Here is a 26,719-nt window from a genome sequence, read left to right on the forward strand (position 1 = left end):
GCCCAGAGTTCATAGTCTTGCTGAGCCCAAGAGTCATTAACTGGGTCTGGAGGAGGTGTTTCTGGAGCAGCCTCTCTGTGATGTATGACTGGCCTCAGGTCCCATGATGTTTTCCCTCCAGGCCTCTCCCAAGGTCCCTGGCTTCAGGGAAAAGCTTCCACGTGCAAAGTCATCTGAGCAGTCACTGAACCTGGCTAATGATCCGCCAGTTTATTTACATTAGGAGGGAATCAGACGGTAGATTTCAAACCCACCATCTGAAAGGCAATGAATTAAATATTAAATGAAGAAAGGTGATTCTGAGTTGGCTTTTGAAGCTCAGCTAGCCAAGAAGTGATATATCTAAGTGGTTGTTTTTCTTTTTTTAATTATATATTTACTTTTGGCTGCGTTGCGTCTTCGTTGCTGCGTGCAGGCTTTCTCTAGTTGCGGCGAGCAGGACCTACTCTTCGTTGCGGTGCGCGGGCTTCTCATTGTGGTGGCTTCTCTTGTTGCAGAGCACGGGCACTAGGCACGTGGGCTTCAGTTAGTCGTGGCACATGGACTCAGTAGTTGTTGCTCACGGGCTCTAGGGTGCAGGTTCAGTAGTTGTGGCGCACGGGCTTAGTGGCTCCGTGGCATGTGGGATCTTCCCGGACCCATGTTCCCTGCATTGGCAGGAGGATTCTTAACCACTGCACCACCAAGGAAGTCCTCTAAGTGGTTTTTAAATACCTTCTAACAGCCAAAGTTAACCATGATAAGTTAGCCTGCAAATCCCTCCTTCCCCTCCTGCAATAAGTACAGTTAGTGTTTGTACTTTAAACTTTACTTGTTCACCTGAGGTCCCTCCCTGGCTGAACAATTTCCTCCCTATTTTGTAAAGACTTTTATCACTTCCCTAGTCCTCTCCAGGTGACTTAAAGTGGCTGAAAGAGCTAGTCTGAGCAACGAATTAACCTGCCTATAACTGATTGCCACAAGGCCTCAGTCCCACCAGGATGGCCCCTTCCCGGCCAGGGTCTACCTTCTCTGCAAATTGAGGTGCACCGAGAGAGAAAGGGCTGGCTTTAAAAACATAGATATTTTATCATAACATCTGGACAGTGTGTTTCATAATAAGTACCACCTCATATCTGTGTAGATTTCTTTCACGTTACTCCATTTGTTTTTAATGTTCATTTATTTACTTATTTGGTTGCGCCGGCTCCTCAGTTGCAGTATGCAGACTCTTAGTTGCGGCATGTGTGTGGGATCTAATTTCCTGACCAGGGATTGAACCTGGGACCTCTGCATTGGGAACGTGGAGTCTTACCCACTGGACCACCAGGGAAGACCCTAAGTTACTACATTTGTTAACAAATTGCACTTCCCACTACTATCCTTCTGGGAGACGAGGGAAGTACAGTTATTGTCGTCTGTTTTACAGATGAGAAAACCGAGGCTCAGACAGGTTAACCTACCCCAAGTCCATTCCCTTTTACTTAACTCACGAAACTGTGGTGCACATGTGTGTGTGTTTCTGTTTCTGTGTCTGTCGCTCATGGTATATCTGTGGAGGTATAGATGTGTTTTGGGTGCTACAGAAATAGTAAGTGAAATAATACAATGTAAGCAAGTAATAAGCAAAATAAATGAGGCTATGGAAGGGAGAGAAACTCGTCTGATTGAGGAAATGAGGAAATCTTCACACAGCTGAGGCTCTTTGGAATGTTGCTGGAAGACTGGCTGCAGGGATGGCATTTCAGCAAAGAGGGAGTGACGAGTGGTTGGCAAATACACGAATTTTTGAAGTCAAGCCACTCTCTGTTCCAGCAACTAGAAGATGTATGAAATGGCACACCGACTTGACAGAATATTTCTTGCATGCTTGCACGCTTGGTGGTGGTGGTGGGAGTGGGTAGGGGCTAAATAAATGAATTTTAGAATCTTTCCTACAGAGTTGAACTCAAAGCTGATTTATGAGAGCCCCGTGTTATCCTCCAAGCCTCGAGCTCCTTCTCTGCCTCGTGTCTGTACCAGAAGTGGCCCATTTTGGCAAAGAGGATTGTGACCCAGGAGGTCCAGCCCGGGAGGGTCAAGGGCCGGTGGGGCCTTGGCGTCCCCCAAGCCCTGTCTCCTGAAGGCCTCTCACTCCTGCCAGTCTGGCCCCTGGACCCTGCCCAGCTTTGCATCCCAAACTTTAAGCTGTGTCATTTGAGTCCGCGCTGGTCTGTTTACCCGGCACTGGAGCACGTGCTCCAATGAGTCAGGGGCCAGACTTCTAGGCCCCCAGCCCCTCCCCTGGCCTGTGTCTGGCGGCCGCACAGCTGGTTCCTGTCAGCCGTGCGAGAGTCGGTCAGGGAGCAGAGAGATGCTCCTGCCCTCGCAGCAGGCAACATCCAGCACTGAGGGCCTTTCCTTTCCCAGGATGCGCTCAGGGACACTCAGCTGGTTTCCAAACTCTCTCTTTTCCAGCCTTTTCCCTGGAAGGCTCAGGAATCAGTTTTGCGGATTTATTCCGGCTCATTGCTTTCTACTGCATCAGCAGGTAAGGCTCTTCGTCTCCCGATTTCAAGCCCCTGCTTGGCGTGTGCGCTATCCCCGGCCCCCGGGTTTCTTGATTCGTCCCAGGCGCAGGGCTCTGGAAGGCTTGTCACCTATTGAATGTCCCTGGAAGGATTGGCCCCTGAGGTGAAAGGGTCACCAGGCCCCCTGTGCCAGGCTTAATTAAGATCAGAATAACCAGCCCAGCCCCTCTAAGTGTAAAATAACATGCGCACGCAGAAAGGGACCCGTGATGCAAGCGTGTAACATTTAAAGGTCCCTGATAATGTTTCTGAAAAAAACCCAGTGGATGCAGACCATCTAGAAATGTGGTTCCTTCAACCCGTCCATAAACCTTGCACCGCTCTCCTTCAGGCCCGCTGGGTACCCCTGTCTTTTTTGTAACTAAAGGGACTGTTTCAGTCTACATGAAGCCAAGCCCCAAATCCCGATGTTAAAAAGTGTCAGGGGAGTGCAAGTTGGGGAAGGCTTTCTTCTTTCTTTCCTGTGAGCCATCCCAGTTTCTCAAATCAAGGGTTCTTTCCACGAATGAGGCTCAGAACTCATTGTCTGCAGAGGTTGATGTTGCCTCCCCTCAGGTAGCCTGGCTCAGTTGGCCTCCTTGGTTTTTCTTGTGCATCCGTCACAGCCGATAGATCAGAGACGGGCTAGATCCTTGGGGGTTGGGGGGAAGGTAGGCACCAAGCTATCCACTCCTGGAGGTCCCCAGGCCAGGCCAGCCGAAGCTGCAGTCAGTGGCCTAATGGGGGAGGGCACTTCCAGAGGGGGAGCCCAGCGGGAAGAAGTGGGGGGCTTCCTCCAGAATGGGACCAGAGCCCTGTGAGTGCCCTGCAGGGGCTGCCACCTGCCAGGGTGTGGGCAGGAGCCCTCACCTGTGTGAGGAAGTCCGCCCAAATCGAGGAGGCCAGTGCAGAAGCCCTCACATCCCCAGGGATGCACACCTGCACTGGGATGAGCCCGGCAGCCCCTGGGAGTGACTGTCAACCCTGGTGTGTCGGTCAGAGGTGAGGCTGGCCGACATCTACACGTTATAGTTTGCTCCTTGATGAACCTGCTGTTGTGAAAGATCAGCCCACCTATAAAACAGGATTTGGCAGCCATGCACGAAAGGTACCATCTCTCCCCTCAGTGGTCACTGTAAACTAAGTGCCGCTGTCTGGAGTCGCTTGGTGACTGAAGGGGACAGAGTACCTAGAAGGCTTGGTGACCCACAAAGCATGATGCCAACACAGGATGCTCACAGGCAAATCCCTGCGTTGACATTTTGAGATTAATAGTCAGTCTCCTCCTCTTTAGAGATAGGACATATAGAGTAAAAAAATATTAAAAAAATAAATCTAACTTATGCATGCATTAAAACTCTTGAGTGAAACGTTTATACAGAAGATGGCTTTATTCTGTCTGTTATGCAAGTTTTAGAACCAGGGTTAGGTGAGATGGAGGCGCCCCCTCTTGTGTGTGTGTGTGTGTGTGTGTGTGTGTGTGTGAGTGAGTGAGAGAGAGAGAGAGAGAGAGAGAGAGAGAGAGGAGAGGCTGTGTCATGCCCTTGGCTGGCACGGTGGGAGGATACTCACACACAACATCTAATTTTCTAGGAGATCAAAGCCTAAAACCACCCATTAGTGACTGACGGGTGTAGCTTCCTGTCATCTCTGTCATTAAGGAAAACCCAAACCAATGATGCAATATTTAGGCTCTAGGTACTGCATTGGGCAAAGTAAAACCTTCAAATAAACGTAGGTTGGTTTTGTTATGTGTGGCTTTCCTCCCAATTGCCTAAAGAAAGTAGGTTTTCATTAAGTGGGTACAGCCATGGAAATACAGATTTGCATGATGCTTTGACGTTACAAAATTCTGGTCTCAATAGTCTTCATTTAACATCATAATCAGGGCCATGGCCTCTCCTGGGTCCGGCAGCAGCTCTTATACAAACGCTGCATCCCCTGACGCTCCACCTGTTTCATCCAGAACAGATGCAAGTGGACGAGGTGCTCACAGTGGGGACAGATGAAAGGGTCTCCTGGAAGCAGGAGGTGACCCGGGCTTAATACCCCAGGAAAGAGGAGCCTCCCGAATGCCAACTCCTAGCATTTATGTGAGCCCTCGTGTTTTGCTCTTTCCATCGACCTTACTAATTTGTTATTCATTGTCAACAGCCTCAAGGGTTCCAAAAGTCTCCAGTCATCCAGATTTAATCTGATTCAGCCTACAGTGTTGCCCAATCTTACCGTAAACGACTAGTTGTTTGGTATAGTTATTTTCTTCAGTGGAAATGTTCAGGTCATCTTGTGTTGACAGAACACAGGCAGGAGCTCCGAGCTTTGTCCTCACTTTCTCCACCCCAGCCACGGGGGGAGGGGGGCGGGGGGGTGTCTCCTTGCTGTTCTTCATACATGCCAGACCCTTTCCCACCCCAGGGCCTTTGCACCTGCTGCTCCTTCTGCCTGGAATGTTCTTTCCCTCATAGTTTACTTCCTGGCCACCTTTAGATCTTCAGTCAAATGCTACCTGCTCAGGGGGCCTTCCCTGGCCAACTCTCACACTTGAACCCTCTTTATTTTTCCCCTTTTGTGCTTTACTTTTATCCATGGGGCACATTCCCTTCCTGTGTATTCTATGAATTGCTTTATTGTTCTCTGTCTGCTGGCGTCCGCTGGAGTGAAGCTCTGTGCAGGTGGGGACTTTGTCTGTTTTGTTCCCAGCACCTGGCACGTCATAGATGACCATAGACTTTGCTGGATGGATGAATGAGTTCTTTCTTTGTAACGCCAGTGCCACCACTGAAAAAAATAAGTCCTTTTCTGATAAGTTGCCCTTGTCATTGCATGTTCATTCATCCATTTATTCAAAACACATTCTCTCCCTATCTGTGTCAGGCAAGGCCCTGTGCTGAGCCCCGTGAGGATTTCATCAGTGCTTAGAGCCTGATCCTAACCCTTGTGCATGAAGATGAGCAAGTGCTTTTGAAGTCTGCCTCCGCCCTTTCGGAGAAAGCAGGAGGTCATGGTGGCGACGCTATGCCCTGGCCGCAGCAGGAGCCTGGTGCCAGCCCAGCTCCTTCCTCTTGGGTCTGCTGGTCTGTGATGCTGCAGTGCATTTGTTTCCTGGTCTACACGTGGCGTGATGCTGCTTGGGGGAAGTGTTGTCACATGAGGTCCTTTAGATTTGCCTTTCTGCTCAAACCATGGCCCAGGGTCAGGGAGCTTGACAGAAACGCCCAACCTCCGGCCTCCCCCAGACCTGCTGAGTCAGAGTGCAGCCTCAAGACCCCCCAGAGATTCAGGTGCACCTTACCGTTAGAGAAGCACTGCCTTAAGACTCGAGAGGGAGTCCTGTCCCCAGCACACAAAGGACAATACATGGGCTGTAGCTGGAACACGTCACAAAGAACACCAACAGACATTCATTGAGAATCTGCCGTGCCTAAGGCAGGGGGGTAATACATTTTGGTTTAGGATCACACATTCCTGCCCAGGGAGTCGGGGCCCAACATTCAGAGCATCTAGCAAATCAATACCTAACGTGTTATTCGTGTGATGGATCCACCAACATAGTTAGCGATTCTGATATTAACTCTAGATACGGCTTAGCCGCCCAGGAAGGCAATTTGGTCCTCGCTGCAAATACTGAAACCATGCGGGCTTGTCTCTCAGCCTGTCCTGCGTGTGTTAACACAGGCAGGAGTAGTGATCCCACAGTCCTATCAGTAAAGACGAGTCTGGTTGGGTATGCTGTGATGTCTGGGCCATCTGCAATAGTTAAACTATAGACAAACAACAGGGACCTGCTGTGTAGCACAGGGAACTCTATTCAGTACCTTGTAATAACCTATAATGGAAAAGAATCTATATGTATAAAACTGAATCACTTCGCTGTATACCTGAAACACTGCAAGTCAACTACACTTCAATTAAAAAATAAAACAAAGATAAATAGTTTAAGCTAAAACATCTCTAGGATGGAAATGAAAGCAAGAGACAGAACAAGACATGTAATTACATGTATTCTCTCTTTTGAAAAATCAGGGACGTCCTGCCGTTTACCTTGAAGTTGCCTTATGCCATTTCAACAGCCAAGACTGAGGCTCAGCTTGAAGAACTAGCCCAGCTGGGACTAAGTAAGTGGGTGCCCCTGCCCGGTTTCTCTTGATGTAAAAACATGGAGCAGAGCCAATGCTTCCTCCAGACGATACATCGTTGCATCAAAAAGCAACCCTCATCTCCATGGTAGAACTCCATGAGGCCCTGAGTCACACCTTCTGAGAGTCTTTTTCTAAGTCAAACGTCCAACCAGCTCTCAGAGGCAGGTGCCGAGTTTGCCCGAGTAGCCCACGAATTCTCCCCAGCATCTCCCGTCGATGAGTTTGAGCTCCCCCAAATGTCCAAGTCTTAAGGTAAGGTGAACCTCTGTCATGGGTCCCGCCCTTCTGTGGCATCTTGCTGGGGAAAGGCCGTGCCTGATGGACGGGGAAAGCCAGTGCGGGCACCTCGTGTGCATGAGTTTTATTCTAGAGGAACACACGGTATTGATGGCATTTCTGTGCTTTGAGGAATTTGACAGCGCAGGCTTCCAGAGTAACATCTGTCTCAGTTCCTTTCTTGCTCAGTTCCGGCCCTGGTGTTCTGGGCCACGTCCCTTACGCCGCCGTGTATCCTCACTCCGGCCAGCTGGGCGCTCGCTTCCCCTCCTGCCCTTTGCCAATGCCCCTCAACCCAGCCCCGTGGTGGACGGTCGATGGCAGGGGCTCAGGACACACCACTCCCTCAGTGTCACTTCTTGGTTCTGTTGCCCTGGGGAACCCGTGTGGGTTTAACTTTCACAAAAAATGTTTTCCTCCTCGATGGGAAGGGGGAATTCTCTTAAGATTTTGGGGCTTCAGTCTTCAGATAGATGAACAACCAGGCCATAGTATTTGAGTTTATATACCAGTATATAGTATTTGAGTTTGGGATCCTGAAGTGCAACTACCAGGATTCCAAGGACCTAAGAAACTGTGATACTTGACCCAGCAAATAAGAAATATATGTGTCCCTCCTTTGGCCAGTTTGCCCCTAAATCTAAAGAACTTGTTCTGAAGCGGGTACCATTGCCAAGAGAGCCTACAAAATGCATAGAGAAGCCTGGAGGTAGATTCACATTCCCCTCTGAAACTTGGTTTCAAAAGAATTGCCACATGCATCTGAGGCCTGTCTGATGGGCAGCTGGGTTTCAGGACTGGGAAATAGAATCCAGGTAAAAATATCAGGGCCGCATAAATGTTCCTGCTGAAAAGTCACACCATCTCTGCCACCGAGCTTTACACACCTTTGGAGAGAGTTTAAAACATTTCCTGAATTTAAGATCAGATCATCAACTAGATTATAGGCCTCTTGAGGACATGCACCAGGTCTCCGTTTCCTCTGGTGACCTCCATCCCCAGGACTCCTGGTTCGGTGGTCAGCCTGCTGTGTGTGCTTCGTGCCGGGGCTCCAGGACCGAAGTATCAGGGACAGCACTTATGCCCTGCAAAGATCGAAGCAGAAAGAGCTTGGTCTGGTGGCCATTCACCGGAGGCAAATAAGGTCTCATTAACAGATATTCAATGCGTAATGGTCAACGTGCACCTTATCCATTCCGTGAAGAGACAGCACTTTAAAAAATCCTGTACCTAATTTATTTGTTTGTCCAACAAGTCTTTCTGGAGGGTCTGCTATGTGGCAGACCCTATGTCCCACAACAAGGGTTCAAAGATGCACAGGGTCCCTCCCTCTCCCCCACTCCCCAGGTTTAGTCTGTATGGGAGGAATACATAACATGGGAACTAAGTGTTCTAAGTTTGTAAAGTCTTACAGCGGTGGCAGGGGGAGTCTAAGGAGGATGCAAAGGAGGCGAGAGCTGCTCTACACTGGCCAGTAGAAATAGATGTAAGGCAAGCCAGTGTGTACCTTTAAATTTTCTAGTAGCCACATGAAAGAAAATTAAAGGTGCGATTAATTTTTACAATTTACTTAATGTGATATCTGCAATGTTATTTCAATATATCATCCCTATTTTTTAAAGTATTGATCAAATATTTTACCTTCTTTTTTTCATGCTAAGTGTTTGAAATCCAGTATGTATTTTATCCTTATAGCACATCTCTATTCAGGCACTAAATTTTTGTCAGAAATACATGGATCTGTATTTAGATTTCGTTACATCTACAACTGAAAAAGTAGTTTCATATAAAGTTTCACATACTTTAGAGTTTCCCAGTAACTGAATTGTGTCAGTTTTTACATTTAAATTGATTCACCTGAAATAAATGGAAAATGGAGCCCCTCCGTTTACGAGCTGGATTTCAAGCGCTCACTGGCCACAGGTGGCAGCTGGCTCCCCTATTGGACAGCACAGACCTAGAGGGAAGGAAGGATGAGAGAAAGCGGGCGACACAAGTCAAGGTCAGGCATGTTCACAGCACAGACAGGACAGGGCCAGGGCTCCCAGCCTCAGCCTCTCCCCAGGCCCCTGTGACCAGCCATTCTGGGCCCTCGGGAAAGAAACACAGTTTCAGCAAACACAACAAGGCAGAACTGTAGAGACAAGAACCTATTCCAGATGGAAATTACAACAGGTGTTCAGCACCACCACTGCCTCCCTTGATCTGCGTGGAAAACAGACCCATCTGTCAAAGGGCGCCCAGGCAGTACGGCTGCAGTCAGCGATGTGCAGCGCTCCAGAGTGCTGAGCACCGACAGTCAAGGCCAGGAGGTTGTAGGATTTGGGAAGGACGGGCAGCAAACCACAAAGATGGACGGGCGAACTTGCACTTAACCTTTGCATGAGCTGGCTGTCCTGTTTTTTGCTGATGGGACCCGTGAGTGTATTTTTCCTCCTTTTGGGTTTTAATGCTGAATGTGTCAAACCCCAGGCAGATTGTGTAACGTCCGCCAGGCCCAGCTGCTGGTCCTGCCTATTAAAGGGGAACTGTGGGCCCCCCTGCGGAGGGCACCCCGGGAGAAGGAATCAGAAAGGATGCTGCTGCTTAGTGGGAGGACTTCGTCTTTGTGGAGCAAGTAGGGAGTCCCATGGCCTTTTCTGAGCTCGTACTGTAACCACCCCAGTTCCTTTTTCCTCACCTGGGGAAAGGCCTGGCCGGCTCAGTGCCACAGCCAAGCCATCCCGCAAGGGCTTTGAGGGTGAAAAGCCTCCGGAGCCTTCCCACGAGCCGGCAGCTGGGCCTGGCAGCATTTCCACCCTTTCCAGTAAAGGAATGCAGTTAAAACAAAAACAAAAACAAAAACAAAAAAAGAGAGAGAGAGAGACAGAGAAAGAAAGAAAGAAAAACACCACACTGCAGTGTAGCAGCGCCTCCCCTTCCAAAGCTGCGCATTGCCAGGCAAGTGTGATTTTCTGTGAAGGACTGGCCTAGTGCGCTGTATTTACATTCTTGTGTTCACTGATAATGACTTTCAGATTTTTGGAGCTCTCCAGCTGACAACAAACCCCCAAACCCTCCACCTCCCCGTAGGCCTCTCTCCTCCGACGGTGTGGGTCCTGCCTCGCGTCAGCTCTGCCTTATAAATGGAGTGCATTCTATAAAAACCAGGACGCCCTCGGAGCTGGAGTGCAGCCAGACCAACGGAGCCCTGTGCTTTATTAATCCTCTGTTCTTCAAAGTGCACAGCCAGGAGCTCGGCGGAGGCCCGAAGCGGCCCTGCACCCGGACTCCCCCCGACGCGAATGGCACCGAGAGGCCTCGGTCCCCCCCACCCCGGCCCCCGCCCCCCGCTATTAATAGTGTGCACGGCAGCCCCCAGCTGTCCGGGCCCGCGGCCGCCGCGAGCATGCCGGAAACCGTGGCCCATCTCCAACACGGCGACGGAGCTCGGCTTGGAGCGAAACCAACGCCCGTCCCTCCGCCCCGGCTCAAGAAGCAGGCGTCTTTTCTCGAGGCGGAGGGCGGCGCCAAGACCTTGATCGGCGGCCGGCCTCTCCCGGAGCCCGCGGCGGGCCCGGCCGGCGGCGCAGGTGGAGCCCCGGCGGCGGTGGAGGCGGTGGAGGAGGAGGCCCCGCGGGATTGCACGAGGGCCCGGCCGGCCGCCGCCCCTGCATCCCCATCCCGGCCCCCGTGGCGCGGAGGCAGACAGAGGCTGAGTGACATGAGCATTTCCACTTCCTCCTCCGACTCGCTGGACCTGGACCGCAGCATGCCCCTGTTTGGCTACGAGGCGGACACCAACAGCAGCCTGGAGGACTACGACGTGGAGAGCGACCAGGAGACTATGGCCCCCCCCATCAAGTCCAAGAAGAAGAGGAACAGCTCCTTCGTGCTGCCCAAGCTCGTCAAGTCCCAGCTCCGCAAGATGAGCGGGGTGTTCAGCTCCTTCCTGACCCCCGAGAAGCGCATGGTGCGCAGGATCGCCGAGCTGGCCCGCGACAAGCGCACCTACTTCGGCTGCCTGGTGCAGGACTACGTGAGCTTCCTGCAGGAGAACAAGGAGTGCCACGTGTCCAGCACGGACCTGTTGCAGACCGTCCGGCAGTTCATGACCCAGGTGAAGAACTACTTGTCCCAGAGCTCGGAGCTGGACCCCCCCATCGAGTCGCTGATCCCCGAAGACCAAATAGGTGAGTACCCACCTTGCCTTAAAAAAAAAAAAAAAAAAAATATATATATATATATATATATAATCGCTTATATGTGGAATCAAAAAAAAAAAAAGACCCAGATGAACTTATTTACAAAACAGAAAGAGACTCACAGACATAGAAAACAAACTTTCGGTTACCAAAGGGAAAGGGGGGTAGGGATAGATTAGGAGGTTGGGATTAACAGATGCACATTGCTCTATATAAAATAGATAACCAACAAGAACTTACTGTATAGCACAGGAAACTATACTTAATATTTCATAATAACCTATATGGGAAAGGAGGCTGAAAAAGAAAATATATATATCTGTATATCTGAATCACTTTGCTAGACACCTGAAACTAACATGACATTGTAAATCAACTATACTTCAATAAAACTACAACAAATATAGATATAGATATAGATATAGATATAGATAGATAGATAGATAGATATATGTAGCCTGGCAGGACAGCGCATCCTGTGTTAGTTCTCTTGGATGGAGTTTTCTCTGGAGTTCAAAACAGCAACACACTGCAGCCCCTGGGCTGATTTGAACTGGAAGCACAGCTTCTTGAAGGAGACTTCACGTTATACCTGACTTGGCTGCTATGCGCCAGGCTTGGACATGTTTGGGGTGGGGGGTGACCGATGGAGCAGCAGATGGGTCTGTTCAGGGATGGAGCTTGCCTTCTGAGGATCCGTTTGCCCACCTGATTTTGTGCTGTGTGTGTGACACGACTGTTGAGGGTCTCCTGAAGGTGCGTCTCTGCAGGTTGTGTGCAAGGAAAAGGCGTTTTTTGCTGTCTTCTGAGAGGCGGGGGGTTTGCGCTGCTTTGGTTGGGAAGTGCCCTTTTTACCCTCAGAAGAGGGCAGAGCCCACGGTGTGCAGCTGGGTGAGTTTCCACAGGGAACAAGCCCCAGCTCAGCAGAACATGACAGCATCCAGAGCCCCCTGGGATCCCCGCCTTGTCCCCCTTCTCCCCAGAGGGTAACCGCCTTGCCAGCTTCCCATCACAGAATTCAGTAAATAGCACTGTGAGGGAGTAAGCAAAAAAAAACAACAAAAAAAAAATCAAATGGACAAGTTGGTTTGTGTACCTTTAAACTAAGTCACATATTTGGAGGTCACATGAAAGGTGTTTTCTCCGAAGTCAAGGGGAAATACTTTCTTTATAACCTTGTTGGAAGGCTGAATTGCTAATGGTTACTTTGGCCAAGGGAAAATTGAATTTGGCAAGCCATCTTTTTTTTCCAAGGCAAGAGTGTTAAGGGATTTTTTTTTTTTTTTTTAACTTAAGAAGATTGACTCTGAAAGGCTAGTTTCAGAGACCTCATTGACTGGGCACAGCAGCCAGAAGGGCTCCCAAACATTTGCAGGCCGTTTATAAAGCAAAACCCCAATTTCTCTTTCTGATTGGGTCCGTTTGACGAAAGGAGTAAACAGTGTGTGGTAGCAAGTGTTGTCTCTCTGTCTCTCTCTCCTTCCTTCTCCCTCTCTCTCCCTCTCTCTCCTTTGGGTTTCAGCAGCTTTTTGATTTTCTCACAAAGGAATCAAAGCCTTGTTTGTTTTCCTATGGCTTGTGCCTGGGTTGATGGGGCGTGGTTAGAGCTGGGCTGCTGGAGAGAACGCTGGAAGGAATGTGCCCCAGGATGTGCCTTAGAGAGGGAAACGCCTTCGGGACAACAGAATAGCCACCCAGGCCCCCTCTGTCCCCGCCCCCCAGAGCCTGCCTCTCAGAGGAGACCCGCTCAGACCCCGAACCAGCAGGAGCGGCTTCCTCTGCGGGCGCTGATGTCAGCCCTGGGTTATGTGGCCGGCAGCGCCAACCAGCCCACGGAGAGGAGGCTCCTCCCTGGGGAACCAGGCCTTCCCTTCCTTCCCCGCCGATGCTGTGAGCACCAACAGAAGCGCCCGTCCCAGGAAGCTCTCCTGCCAGCTTCTTTGTGGGTGAAGTTCAGAGAGGGTACTTGCTCTTGGAGCACCAAATCTCCTTTTCTCCGAAAACAAATTTGAATTTGGCCAGCAGTCTTTGCTGCAAACACTTTGCTGCTCCGGAAGGATGCAGCTTTCAATTTAAAATCTAAGGTCGTAAGGAGAAGGGAAGCTGACGTCTAGAGCGCCCCTAATTTGAGCCAGGCCGCCTGTCCAAGCGATGGCAGTGGGTCCTGGCCTCAGCCCAGTGAAGCAGACATCCGTGTGCCATGTAGCAAGGCAGGGCTCTGCCAGGTGGAGCGGGGTGTCCCAGGGCCACGCCGGCCAGGAATTAGGCCGTGCAGCTTCTGAACTTCCTTCTGTCGGATTCAAAGGCCATGGTTTTCGAACCTCACCCCTCTCCCCGGCCGTGGCCTGTGTTCATATTTTCTCATCAGAAATTAAGGGGGATAGGGTGGGATTGACAGGTACACGCTGCTGTATTTACAATGGATAACCAACAAGGACCTACTATATAGCACAGGGAACTCTGCCCAATATTATGTATCAACCTAAATGGGAGAAGAATTTGAAAAAGAATAGATACATGTATATGTATAACTGAATCACTTTGCTGTACACCTGAAGCTATCACAGCATTGTTAATCAACTATACTCCAATATAAAATAAAAAGTTAAAAAAATTTTCTTTTAATAAAGATAAAAAAATAACAAGAACATCAAATGTTCTACAAGGGAAAAAGAACAGAAATTAAGGGGATTGGAAAAATTGTTTAATTATGTTATACACCTAAAATGAATACGGTATAGGTCAATTGTATCTCAATAAAAATTAATTTAAATTTTAATTTAAAGGGGAATTAGAATACAGGCTTACCCTCAGTGGAGGCAGCTCAGACCGAAGCTGCCTGTGGAGGTGTAGGTGTGCCCAGCCCGAGCACTGCCTCACTTTTTTATTGGTTCGTTTTGGTTTTCTAAGCTTTTGCGTTAAAGCAGACGCTTCACCATATCTGTTGCTTCCCCAGTGAAACCATTATTCTGTTTTGAAAAGTGCAGTGAATGTGCTGGGCTTTTGAAATTAAGAGGAAGGCGAGCCAGAGCAGAAGGTGACCCGAGGAACTCATCATGCACCCAGCTGGAGGGAAGGATGTGACCCTAATTATTAGAAAACCAGTCCCCTTAAATGTGCACATTTAGATTAGGACCCTGGCAAGAAAATGGACTTAGTCTAATTGTCTGCTTTACATATTCCTAAATGAAGGGCTCACTAGTTTACTAAAAACTTGTTAATACGGTGATTCCTTTAAGCCTCGTAACCAACTCAAGGTTGGTACATTTGTGTAGATTTTGTTCACGTTTTGCAAATTCAGGAATGGAGGCCGAGATGTATACAGTGACTTGCAGAGGGTTATGCTGCTGGTAGGTAGGGGAGCTTGGATTCAACCCCCATCTCTTCTCGCCTGTCTGCTCATTCCCACCAATCTCACTTCCTGGGAGGTTGTAATTCACTTTGAATGGATTCACTTGAATGCCACCCCCAGAATTCTAAGCCTCAAATTTGTTCAGAACAGGTGTCTACTGATGCTCAGAAGTCTTTTCAAGAATGCCACTTGGGTTTCTCTGCTTCAGAAAAAATCTAGTCCTGTCCTCCTTTCCCACAGCTTCTGAGGGAGAGAGCTCTGAACTAGGAGGCGGGAATTTAAAGCCTAGATTTACAGAATTCCATCCTGAAAACACGGAAGTTGGAGGAGGTATTTCACTGGTTTAACCCACGTAGAATTAGAGCCATCATTCATCTTCGAAAAATAACCACGTGAGTGCATGTATATATGCGTTTAGTGTTTGGATACAGTGCTAATCTTCTTCAGAGAGTGGTTCTTCAGTTGCATAGAGAAAAGCCAATGAAAAAACTGAATCGCTCTCCCCCACTGCCACTTTGTCCATGTGCTCCTGTCACAGCCCTGTAGGTCAGCACTTTCTAGGTGAGAATAAAATGATAAACAATCTCAAAGATGAAAAACTGGTTGTGCCCTATCGTGGAGAATTTGAATTCTGTTTAGACCACTCTTTAAAGCACTGCCACGCAACGCCCTGACATTTAGAGGTTCTTCAATAAGAACCTCTTGGTTGATTGACATCAGCTTTGCTCTTCTGATTGGAGGATGAGATGAGTTCCCATGAGAGCCAGCTCTTTCTTGATTCCAGGGCCACATACCGTGTTTCCCTTGTGGGGACCTCTCCACCCCCGACTCTGCAAAAGTGGTACATGGAGAGACAAACAACTGCTTTAACAAAGTGTGTACACTGCTTGGCATCTTCCTCAAAAGCCCAGGATCGGTGACTTCATGGACAGAGTGAGGTGTACTCACCACCAGTGTGTCCAGCCCTGTAAGGTACTGATAGGTGCGACATCACTTATTATCCCAACACGTGCTGCTCATTGGTGGGTTTTCACATCACACCACTCTTGCTTCAGTCTCTTTCAACCAATGGGAGAACTTAGTCCAAACTTGCTGGTCGTGAAATCTACACTTTGCAGAACTTGTTGCATTTTTGTGGTTAGTGTTTTGATTTTATTCAAGCAAAAGAAGTCTTACTTCTGATTTGATGTTAATCTTGGGAAATCCCTCTGTTTTCAAGTCTTGTTTCAAGAAAAACAAAATTTTTCCAACTCCAAAAATGTTAGTAATCCCAAATTTTCTATTTCATTCAAATTGCCCATAGACGATCAACAAAGATACAAATAAGCCAACTGTATTCCTAAAAGTCAATAATGAAAAACAAGACAATATATTGTTTTACTTTCTTTAATAGCTGTCAAAATGTGTATTTTCTCTGAAGAGCATTTCAATTATTTGAAGAAAAAGTATCCTTAAACACGATTCCAGCATATTTCAAAGAGAACATCAATTTACTTATGTGTGTGTGTGTGTGTGTGTGTGTGTGTGTGTTTTTAATAGAGAAATGGTACTGAAATGTGGTTAATCACCAGAGAGCATAGCATGAATAAGAAAGGAGATCTGAAATCATTCCTTGGACGTTAAACAATTAAAACTACTTTGCTTCAGATCTTTTTTTTTTTTTTAAATGAAAGTTGTGGCCAGAGAGGCATATTGGTGCCAAGTTGAGATTAAAACCTTGACTCTGACTTCTGATCTAGTCCTTGTGTCCATATCACCTGCAAGGAGTCAGTCTCTTTGTACGTTAACAAAGGGTAGAGAGAAGGAGAAAGACTGACCTCTTGCAGCATAGAAAAAGAATGCCTATGGTATTTTTGAAAATTAGTTTAAATAGAAGACTGCAGCAAGAAGCCCCTCTTATTCTCCATGGGGCATCATTTGTTGTATAATTTTTACTTCAGGGCGTCAACATTGGGTTCATTATGTCATATCAAGTAAAAGAAGGTTCACAGCCCTGGAGTTAAGAATCTCTGCCCAGGAGTCGCTGTCTCTGTGATGCTCTGAGCAGGGGAACCGTCAGAGAGCTCTGCTCTTGAGGTGGGGAAGGGGGGCGACGTCACAGAGTGTGAGGCACACGGAGGTGTCTGTGCTGGCGTGTTTCCTGACTCTATCCCTGGAATCTGCCATCTCGAGAGAGAGAAGCACCTCGCTGGCAGGGAACGCCCCCAGGCAAGAGAGGACTCCACATGGGAACTGAGAGCGGGAGCCCAGGCACACTTGAAGGGCCAGGCGGACTGAAAGGGAAGCATCAGAATCTTTGACACTGTTTCCATTACTCTGCTCCACAGAAAGGATGGCTCTGATTGGCTGTCTTGGTGAGGCCAGACCCCACAGAGGAGCCCTCATCCTCCTGGCCTCATCCCAGCCTTGCCTGGTTGGCCCGGCCTCCCAACAGGGACTACATCCTGCAGGGCCAGCCCTGCTCCCGCCACGGACACGGTGTCCACGCGGGAGGTTCTCACTTATCATCCAGGCCCAGGGGCTTCTTTGAGAAACCGGAAGCCACAGCCCACCGCCTCTGTTGAGTAGAGAGTATGTATTAAATGCATCCTGTGTTTTTAGTAGAACCAAGTGACAGCCTCCACAATAGTTTACGAACACTTTTGTGCAGGGGATCCCTTAACCCCCCCCTTACTGCCTCGGGAGGCCCCGTTTAGTATCCTCAGGTTTATAGATAAGGAAACAGAGCCTAGTGCCCTCAAGCCAGGATGCATGTAGGGCCGAAGCCAACTCCTGTGGAGGCCTTCCTGCCCTCCTGTGGCGGCCACGACACCAGAGGGTCCGCCCGTCCACGTGACTCCTCAGTGATGGTGTCAGCCTGGATCACCAGCCCAAGGCCAAGCTTGCCAGATCTCTGCCGTATAAAAACGTCCCCCCACCCCTGGGACTTCCCTGGTAGCACAGTGGTTAAGAATCCGCCTGCCAATACAGGGGGCACGGGTTCGATCCCTGGTCCCGGGGAAGATCCCACATGCCGCGGAGCAACTAAGCCCACGAACCACAGCTACTGTAGCCCGCCCGCGTACCTAGAGCTCGCGCACCGCAACGAAGAGTAGCCCCCGCTCGCCGCAACTAGAGAAAGCCTGCAAGCAGCAACGAAGACCCAACGCAGCCAAAATAAAAAAAAAAAGTACTCCCCTTTCCATAGTCTGTTCTTCGGAAGGAGGCCCCTAGCACTGTTCACAGTCAAGGGACGAGGGTAGAATTAAGTCCCACCTCCCTGAGGCCGGAGGGGCTGCATAAATTATTTATAATTGTTCTGTAAGGAAGATGGGTCTCTTCTCCACTGCCTTCATTTTCAACAACCTTTTACTAGAAGGCACTGAAATAACTCTGGTGAATTTCGTCCATAAAACACTGCATGAAAGTAGCCTATACGTTTACAGAATGCCCTTCTTAGAAGCCAGCCCACCAAAACGAACAAAAATATACGTAAATGATCGACTGCCACCCCAGTGCTTGTCATTTTTATTTTGATCGTCTCTGCTAGGCTGATGGGATCTTCCTTTAAGTGATAAAGCATCCTTTATCATTTATTATTTAAGGGCCGAAGGATGCATTGCTGACAACCCTTAAAGCAAACCCCGGTTACAAGACATCCCTGCAGGGGCCTCTGGTGGCTGCCCCACACCCGAGCAAGGGGCTCCCCACTAGAGTCACACTTTCTGGATTCTGCAGGGCTAAGGAGAAGAAACATAGTTTTCATGTAGCCACCCCAAGGAAGGATTTTCAGTTCCATTCAGAGGTCACTTGTGGAACACACACTACATGTGGGCCTTGGGCTCAGGGCTGCAGGCGGCTCACCCCAGGTCTGGTGTGCGGAGGGCTTCTCCAGGAGGGAGGTCAAGTTTGCTCTGTGCCATGCATTGCAGACGCAGCAAAGAGCTCCGAGGATGCAGCAAGGGGGAGCAGGCAGGCAGGCAAGGCTTCCTGGGGATCCCTGTCATCGGGGGACATGAGGAGCCTGCCGGGCACAGGGAACAGTGTGAGGAAAGGCACAGAGGGCCGTTGGCTTCAGCGAGAGCGTGGGCTGCTCATTCGTGGGGATGTGGCAGGAAGAAGGGATGGAGGGCGAGTCAGGGTCCATCCCTAGAGCTGCCTGAGCCTTGAAGGTGCTGGAGAGCATTTTAGAGAGATCGTCCCAGGCAGGGTAAGAGTCACACTCTTCAACAGTCGCTCCAGCTCAGGTACCCGCCAGTCAAATCAGACACTGGCCAAAAACACCTGAGGATCCGTGTGACAGGCCGGGTGCCAGGGGCCTGGAGTGGGCACACACAGGGCAGGGGCAGCAGCGTGACCCAGGCCCTCTGCAGCTAGTTGACCAAAAAGTGTTGGTGATGATGAATTAAACCCAGCCTTCATCCCACACGCTAGCTCGTCTGCAGTGGGGCTGGGGGCTTCTGTTCCCATCGCTCTGAGACACACAGCTGCCCAAGACACTCAGCTCATCTGTGGTCTTGAGCTGTGAGATGGGGCCAGAATGAGGTAGTGACAAAGCACTGGGAGTTTCGGGGCAGGAAGACCCCGAGGGCCAGACTTCAGATCCTCTGTCCTTGTACCTGTGGATGGGAGGGGCTGCGGAAGAGTCGGAAGACAGGAGAGAGAAAGGTGTACACTTGTCCTTTGGTATCTGAGGGGGGTTGGTTCTAGGACCCCCGTGAATACCAAAGTTCGAGGATGCTCAGGTCCCTTAAATGAAATGGTGTAGTATTTGCACAGAACCCACGCACATGCTCCCTATACTTTAAATCATCTCCAGATTGCTTTTAATACCCAAAACAGTGTAAATGCTATGTAAATAGTTGACGACGTACAGCAAATTCAAGCTTTGTCTTTTGGAACTTCCCGAATTATTTTTTCCAGAATATTTCCATCCACGGTTGGTTGAATCCACTGATGTGGAACCCACAAATACCAGGGGACTGACTGTACAGGAAGCCAGGCGACTTTTCTATTCATCAAACCAAGTAAACCACAGTTAATACAGAAAAAAACCAAACCAAACCAAACAGGCCTGAATCAGTAATCCTGGTGTCCTTTATCAAAGACATACACTTCACCGTGGAAAGGAACAGAGGGAACCAGTGACTTTTGCTCGCTTACTAGGTGTCAGGTGCGTACGAGGTGTTCATTATGTAGGTCTCCCCCAGTCCTCCCGACAGTCCTATCAGGAAGCTGTGAGTGGTCCCATTTTACAGATGAGGAAGCTGAGGCCTGAAAAGCTCATCTTCTTCCCTCCAGGCCTCAAAGTAGAAAAGCGCTCATTTGGAGTTCACATCTGACCCGAGGGCCACTGGGACACAAGGTGGTCTGTCTGCTTTTCATAATTAGTTTGTGCAGAGGGTTAGACAGGTGTTCCTGTGGCCGCCTGGGTGTCACATCTCAGCTCGCTGAGAAGGGTGAATACATTTCCCAGATGAAAGGTAGGGGGTGGAGGGGACAGGGGGTGGTTTAGAGTAAGGGCTCAGGCTGGACTGTGGTTTTAATTTTTTTTTTGCGGTACGCGGGCCTCTCACTGTTGTGGCCTCTCCCGTTGCGGAGCACAGGCTCCAGACGCGCAGGCTCAGCGGCCATGGCTCACGGGCCCAGCCGCTCCGTGGCATGTGGGATCCTCCCGGACCGGGGCACGAACCCGTGTCCCCTGCATCGGCAGACAGACTCTCACCCACTGCGCCACCGGGGAAGCCCAGGGCTGTGGTTTTAAGTCCCAGTTCGGCTGCTGCTGAGCTGTGTGTGCTTGGTCACGTGTCTTAACCTCTCTGTGCCTCGGCTTCTTCACCTGCAGTAGGGTTACCAGACACTGTTGTACCCGCCCCACTGACACTCACTCCGCTGCTGGATTTCCAGCTGCCGGCACCTGCAGCATTTTCCCGACACTTTCTGGTGCCACCAGAGCCCTAGTCCAGGGCGGATGGAAAGGCTGGGGAATTAAAGCCCACCCCACCCTGGGGAAGCCACCCTCAGGCAGGGACTGAAGGGAGCAGGTGTGTGAGTCCCCCAGCCGCCTCCCCTGGGGGGCCAGCTCTGAGGCACCCCTGCGCTGCATCTCCTCCCAGGGGTAACTGGTTAACAAAGCCCTCGGTGTTGGCCGCCTCCCCCCATCTGGTACCAATGCTTCCTGGACTCCCCTCCCAGGGGAACCACTCAAGTCCTTTTGTGTCTGGGTGGGCTTCTGGGAGACCTCAAATGAAGACAAATAGGGGTTATGTACTCATGTCAGTGGAAGGGTAGTTTAAAAACATACATAAAAGTGTTTGGAATGCACTGAGTCGACATCAGCCCTGATCTTTAATCCAGCTGTGTAGCCAAAGGAAACTGTTAGCACAGAAAGAAAGAACCAGCTCGTTTTGCCCTTCTTGTACAGAGCAAGGCCTGTTGTGCCACCTCCTGGCTTCTTTGCAGTAGGAATGACCAGGTTCTCCACCGTCCGGGGAAACTCATTTGACTGCTAAGCCTCGTGTCCGTCTGCGAAATGAGGATGGCGCTTGTTCCTCATCAGAGGGCTGGAGCAAGGGCTAAGATACAGCTCGGACATCCGTACGGCCCCTGTACCAGGAACTGTGCAAACAGACACCCGTCCGTACTAGGGATGGCAAACGTTTGCATTTCACAGTTTGAGTTCCCTACAAAAAAGGCCCACCTCTTGCCAAAAAACATTAGCTTCTATTTCTTCTACTTTACTTTCTCGAAAGGATAATCAGAATGCTAGAACTTGAATACACCAAGAGGCGGTATGACCTAACTTTCTCTTTTTTTTTTTTTTTTTTTTTTTTTTTTTTTTTTTTTTTTTTGCGTTACGCGGGCCTCTCACTGTTGTGGCCTCTTCCGTTGCGGAGCACAGGCTCCGGACGTGCAGGCTCAGCGGCCATGGCTCACGGGCCCAGCCGCTCTGCGACATGTGGGATCTTCCCGGACCGGGGCACGAACCTGCGTCCCTGCATCGGCAGGCGGACTCTCAACCACTGCGCCACCAGGGAAGCCCGAACTTCATCTTTGATCTTTTGTCAACCAGGTTGCGACCCGCTCCTTTTGGACATCATGTTGTTTAGACTCTGGGTTCGGTTAGAGTCCCCGGAGAATGTTGAATATTATTTTGTTTTATTTTGACAATCGGTCAGGTTCAGAGTGCTACTTCTGTCTTGCCTGCCATGGGTGAGGAGTCGATGGCGGTTCAGAAGTTCCAGGCGGTGACGGTGAGAGAGGTGAGGTGAGGTCACATGGCCAGAGTCACTGAGAAAGATGGAGACGGGCGGGCTGCCAGGCCGCTTCCTCGCACCCTTTCTAAGACACGCACGTTCTCTGAACTTCATCTTCTGGTCTCTCACGTCCCCCTACGGCAGCAGTGGGTGAGCAGAAAGTGTTCAGACGAGCTGCTGAGTGATCCTGTTCTGTGATGGTTCCTTGTCTCAAGTCTGACTTTCTCTGGAGCTGATCAGAGTGAAGTAACAGAGGTTACGCTTCTGTCCTCATTCCTAAGAGGGGGGCGATCACTTCACAGCACCAGAAGCCCACACAGTTAACTCTTCCTATAAATCACGGTGTTGGGTCACACCAGGGCAGGGATCTCCAAGCCAATACTCCTTACTCTTCCCTTCTATGGCTGAGCTTTGGGGCCAGTTCATAGGATCTCTATAAATATTTTCAGAGAATGTATTTCCAGTTGGTGATTCAGTTAGCAATTGGTTTCTAATATTCAAACTGCTGTAGCTCAAGCAGTTCTCCAGTATCTTCTTGTTTCTATGTTTGTAATTAAACACAGGTGACATAACCAGAGTTCTTGGGTTTGAATCGTTGCTACCCCTCTTGCTACCTGTGTGGCATCAATCTCCCTGGGGATCAGTTTCCTCATCTATAAAATAAATCACCGTCCTTCCACCATGGGTTTGTTGGAGGATCTGAAAAGTCAGTGCATGTAAAGTGCCTACAACAGCATTATTCTTGGGTTTAAAGCAACCGGAGATGGTAGAAAAAAACAGACAGTAGTAATTTATAAGCCACGTTGACCGATGTGTTCTTACCTTTTGTTCTGAGCTAGCCCACATTCTGAAAGATTTTCTGTTCCTTTTGTTTCCTAAAATCATTTTTCCCTCTTGCTACATGAGCAGAACCTTTTTTTCCTATTGGAGAGAACCAGTTGGGTACTGGGTCCCTGTCACTTGGCCTTTTTTTCTATTCATCACGTTTATTAAGGATTTGTGGGGGTAGAGAGGTAGTTAGGAATAAAGTCCTGAAAAAGAATGCAAAGAGACCAGTCTTCCTTATTTCTAAATTACGGCCTTTAAAAAACGTACTAAGTTTGTTTTTTTTCATTTGGGGTTTTAAGGGATTGGGCACATGGCAATGGGTTGTAGGTTTCAACCCTCCTAGCAGATTTCCACAGCCCCATTTGCTCCTAAGGGCGGAGTTTATGGCACAAAGGCCGACGTCCCTTCCCTGGGGACGAGGATGCGTTGCTCAGGGGACCCACTCAGCCTGCTGATGAGGAGCTTTCTGCTCTCGTCCCCGGAACAGCACACAACCTTTTGGAGATGACTCGTGTGCATGCTCTGGCCCAGAGGTGACCAGCCTTGCTCGGAAGTTAAAAGTTGCCCTTGGGGTTCAAGGTCTCCAGGTGTTTTCTGTTGGTTTGATTTATCCACATGGTTCTTGAGGTTTAACTTATATCCACAAAGTGTGCGAATCTCGAGTGCTCAGCTTGACAGTTTTCACACCTGTAGCCACCACCCGGATCCAGACATCAACCGTCTCCATCCCCCCAGAAGTGCCCCCCTCGGCCCTGGTTATTCCTAAGGTCGACTGCCATCCTGACCTGTCATCGCAGATTGGTTTTGCCTGCTCTTGAACTTTACGTATAAATGACGTGCTAAAGGAGACACCCTTCTGTGTCTGGCTTCTTTCACACAGATGGTATCTTGCAGACTCAGCCGGTTGTGTCTGGAGCAGCAGTGGGCTGTTTCTCACGGAATGCATCTTCTGTTGTCTGAATTCCATTTTCTGAATTCCATTGTGCGAATATATCCTGGCATCCATGCCACTGGGATGGGCCTTGGGTGGTTTCCCGTTTGGCACTGTTACAAGTAACACAGCTGCCAACATTCATGTGCATCCTGGTTAATGATTGACGTGACTTTCAACCCCCTTGGTGACCTCGTTCCTGCAGAGAGGTCACCAGGAATGTAGCTTCGGAACCTTTGGATAGAGGAATAAACTGGTGAATGTTTATGAAACACCATGAACTTTAGAACTAAGAAATCATTGACTTTGGAAAGCAGGATGATTGGTTGTATGGCCTCGAGCAAGCCATTAGACATCTCCAAGCCTCAGTTTCCTCATCTGTAAAAAGGGCATAATTGTCGTATTATGCAAAAATAATAGAGGTATTGTAAAAATTAGATGAGATAATGATATAAAGTACTTAGATAGAGCCTAGCCCAACTGAGCCTAGCCTAACATTAAGCCTAGCACTCAATGTTAATTGCTGTGATTGACTTTTCATCATAGTGACCATTTGGGGTGAAGTGAAAGATGCGATATGACTTTATATAAGTTTATTAACACAACATAACCAGTGCAAAGTAATTTGTTATAATGCCAGATGTGAAGTGAAAATGTTGTTCTGTTTTTCTTCTTCATAACCTCTTTTGCTTCAACCTTGATTTCTGCGGGTATGTCTGGTTGAGATTTCTCTCTGTCCCTGATCTTCTAATAATAGGTGATAATTTGGATTCAATGTGATCTGAACTATGTCAGGAATTCCAAAGGCCAGAGAGGTAGCTCGGCTATTTCCATGGATCTGTGGGCTTCCAAGATGAAATCCCATCCAAGTGTCATATATTAGGTGTGGTTGCTACCCGTGGAGCTTTGATGAGAATGTGAAACATTTGAGATGGAAAAGCGGGTGTGGGAGAAGCAGAGAGCTTCTCACAGTACAGACCATCTTCAGACCAGACCTCCAGATTCATGGTCCTGGTCATTGTACTGTCAGCCAAGAAAGCTACTCCACTGGGCAAAACCATTCCAAGAAAGAGGGAAAACTAATGCCTCCCACACCTAAAGGTGTTTCCTAACTCTGAACGGAAACACACTTCAAGACTTAAAAATTTTTTATTTTGAAGTCATTTCAGACGTACAGAAAAGTTGCAAAAAGGGTATGAAGAAATCACGTCTGCCCTTCACCCGAATTCCCCAGTGTTAATACTTTGCCACACTTGCCTCATTCCCTGCCTCTCTCTCTGTTTACACACGCACGTGCGTATACACACACAAACACGCACACACATGCACACATTCTCTTTTATCTAAACCACGAGAGTGGGCTGAAGGCATTGTGTCCCTTGATCGCAAAATACTCAGTGGGTATTTTCTTTTTTTTTTTTTTTTAAACGGTACGCGGGCTTCTCACTGTTGTGGCCTCTCCCGTTGCGGAGCACAGGCTCCGGACGCGCAGGCTCAGAGGCCATGGCTCACGGGCTCAGCCGCTGCGCGGCATGTGGGATCTTCCCGGGCCGGGGCATGAACCCACGTCCCCTGCATCGGCAGGCGGACTCTCAACCACTGCGCCACCAGGGAAGCCCTCAGTGGGTATTTTCTAAAAGCAGGGACATCGTGTCACAAAACTGCAGTGAAATTAACTTTCATTAACTTTCACGGAAGATTCATTCTGTGAAAAAGAGCACACTTCTGCTCCAGACACAGCTGGCTGAGTCTCCAAGAGTCAATCTGTGTGAAAGAAGCCAGATTCACTGTTAACAATATTATCTAATCTGCAGACTTTATTCAAATCTCATCTAATGCCCCACTCATGTCCTTTATATATAACAAATGACATAAAGACTTTTTATGGTCCAGGATCCAATCCGAGATACCATGTGTATTTGACTGAATTTTTTTTCGTCAGGAAATATTTTAAGGGAGCTGGAACCCTTGCTATTAGCCAATCTTTCCTTTAACATAACACATTTGCTTAACTGTCCACTGGACCCTCAGTGGAAGGACTGGGTCGAAAGAATGTCTTCTAGACTATTCACCTGTGCTTATGGGTGAGGAGGTGTAAAAGCAGTTAAAGCCAAGTATATTCAATTGTATGGACTGCATGCAGAGAGACCGTAAGACTATTAGGGAAGATGCATTCTTCCTGGCTCTACTGAAGAGAAAAGGTTGGCGCGTGAGTGATGTGGTGCTAAAGTTTGGCTGGTTGGGTGTGTAGTTCGGACGCGTCTGCCCGATAACCAATGTACTAGGTTGCAGTTGTCCGTTCCCAGAAAACAGACCTCGCACTCCTTCGTTCTTCAGTCAATGGTCACAGTAGCTGTGCTTTCTTTGGCAGATGTGGTATTGGAAAAAGCCATGCACAAGTGCATCTTGAAGCCGCTGAAGGGCCACGTCGAGGCCATGCTGAAGCACTTCCACGTGGCCGACGGCTCATGGAAACAACTCAAGGAGAACTTGCAGCTCGTGCGACAGAGGAATCCACAGGAGCTGGGCGTCTTCGCCCCCACCCCTGACTTTGTGGACGTGGAGAAAATCAAAGTCAAGTTCATGACCATGCAGAAGATGTATTCACCAGAGAAGAAAGTCATGCTGCTGCTGAGGGTCTGCAAACTCATCTACACCGTCATGGAGAACAACTCAGGTGAGGCCACACCGCCCGGGCTCTTGGCCTCGCGATGGCGCTGGGACACGTCGGGCTTTCTGATTCCCAACTGCTCTTCCTTTCCGTTTCTTGACTTCACCAAGTGGCTCACAAAAATACAAGTGTTACTCTGGTGTCTGGCAAATTAGTCCACATGCAGCAAACAGCACCGAAAAAGTAAGCGGGGGAGGGCAACAAGATTTTTGTACGATGCCAGATTATAAAAGATTTAGTTCAGGGTAGTGGATACAGAGTCAGTCTTGGGAGTCTGAGTTCAGATCCTAGCTCTGCGAATGGGTTCATTAACTGTGGGGCTTTGGCCACCACAATCAACCTTCCAAGCTGCGGTTCTGCACCTGTCGTGGGTATGACCCCATCCTGCCTCCAAAGGTGGAGATTAGATGGGACAACGCATGCATAGCCCCAAGCGTGGTGGAAATATTTATGATTGTTCCTGTTGTGACTACATTTTGGCCAGTGAGGGTTTGTGTCAGTGATTTACAGCAAACTTGGAGCATTCGGCTATAATGTGGCTTCATCATAGCCATTTCATTGGCTCTCCCTTCTTT

At 49.0% G+C, this 26,719-nt stretch overlaps 1 protein-coding gene across 1 annotated transcript in view; it reads left to right on the plus strand.

The window, feature by feature from the left end:
• RIN2 (Ras and Rab interactor 2) overlaps positions 1-26,719 on the plus strand; it is a 99,255-nt gene that overhangs the window by 62,291 nt on the left and 10,245 nt on the right. The window contains exons 5-8 of the mRNA XM_065892525.1: positions 2,437-2,509; positions 6,552-6,643; positions 9,961-11,115; positions 25,845-26,150. Of these exons, the coding sequence (XP_065748597.1) occupies positions 2,437-2,509; positions 6,552-6,643; positions 9,961-11,115; positions 25,845-26,150 (1,626 nt within the window). The remainder of the gene's footprint in view (positions 1-2,436; positions 2,510-6,551; positions 6,644-9,960; positions 11,116-25,844; positions 26,151-26,719) is intronic.

Source organism: Phocoena phocoena, chromosome 15, assembly GCF_963924675.1.
Source record: "Phocoena phocoena chromosome 15, mPhoPho1.1, whole genome shotgun sequence".
NCBI lineage: Eukaryota > Metazoa > Chordata > Mammalia > Artiodactyla > Phocoenidae > Phocoena > Phocoena phocoena.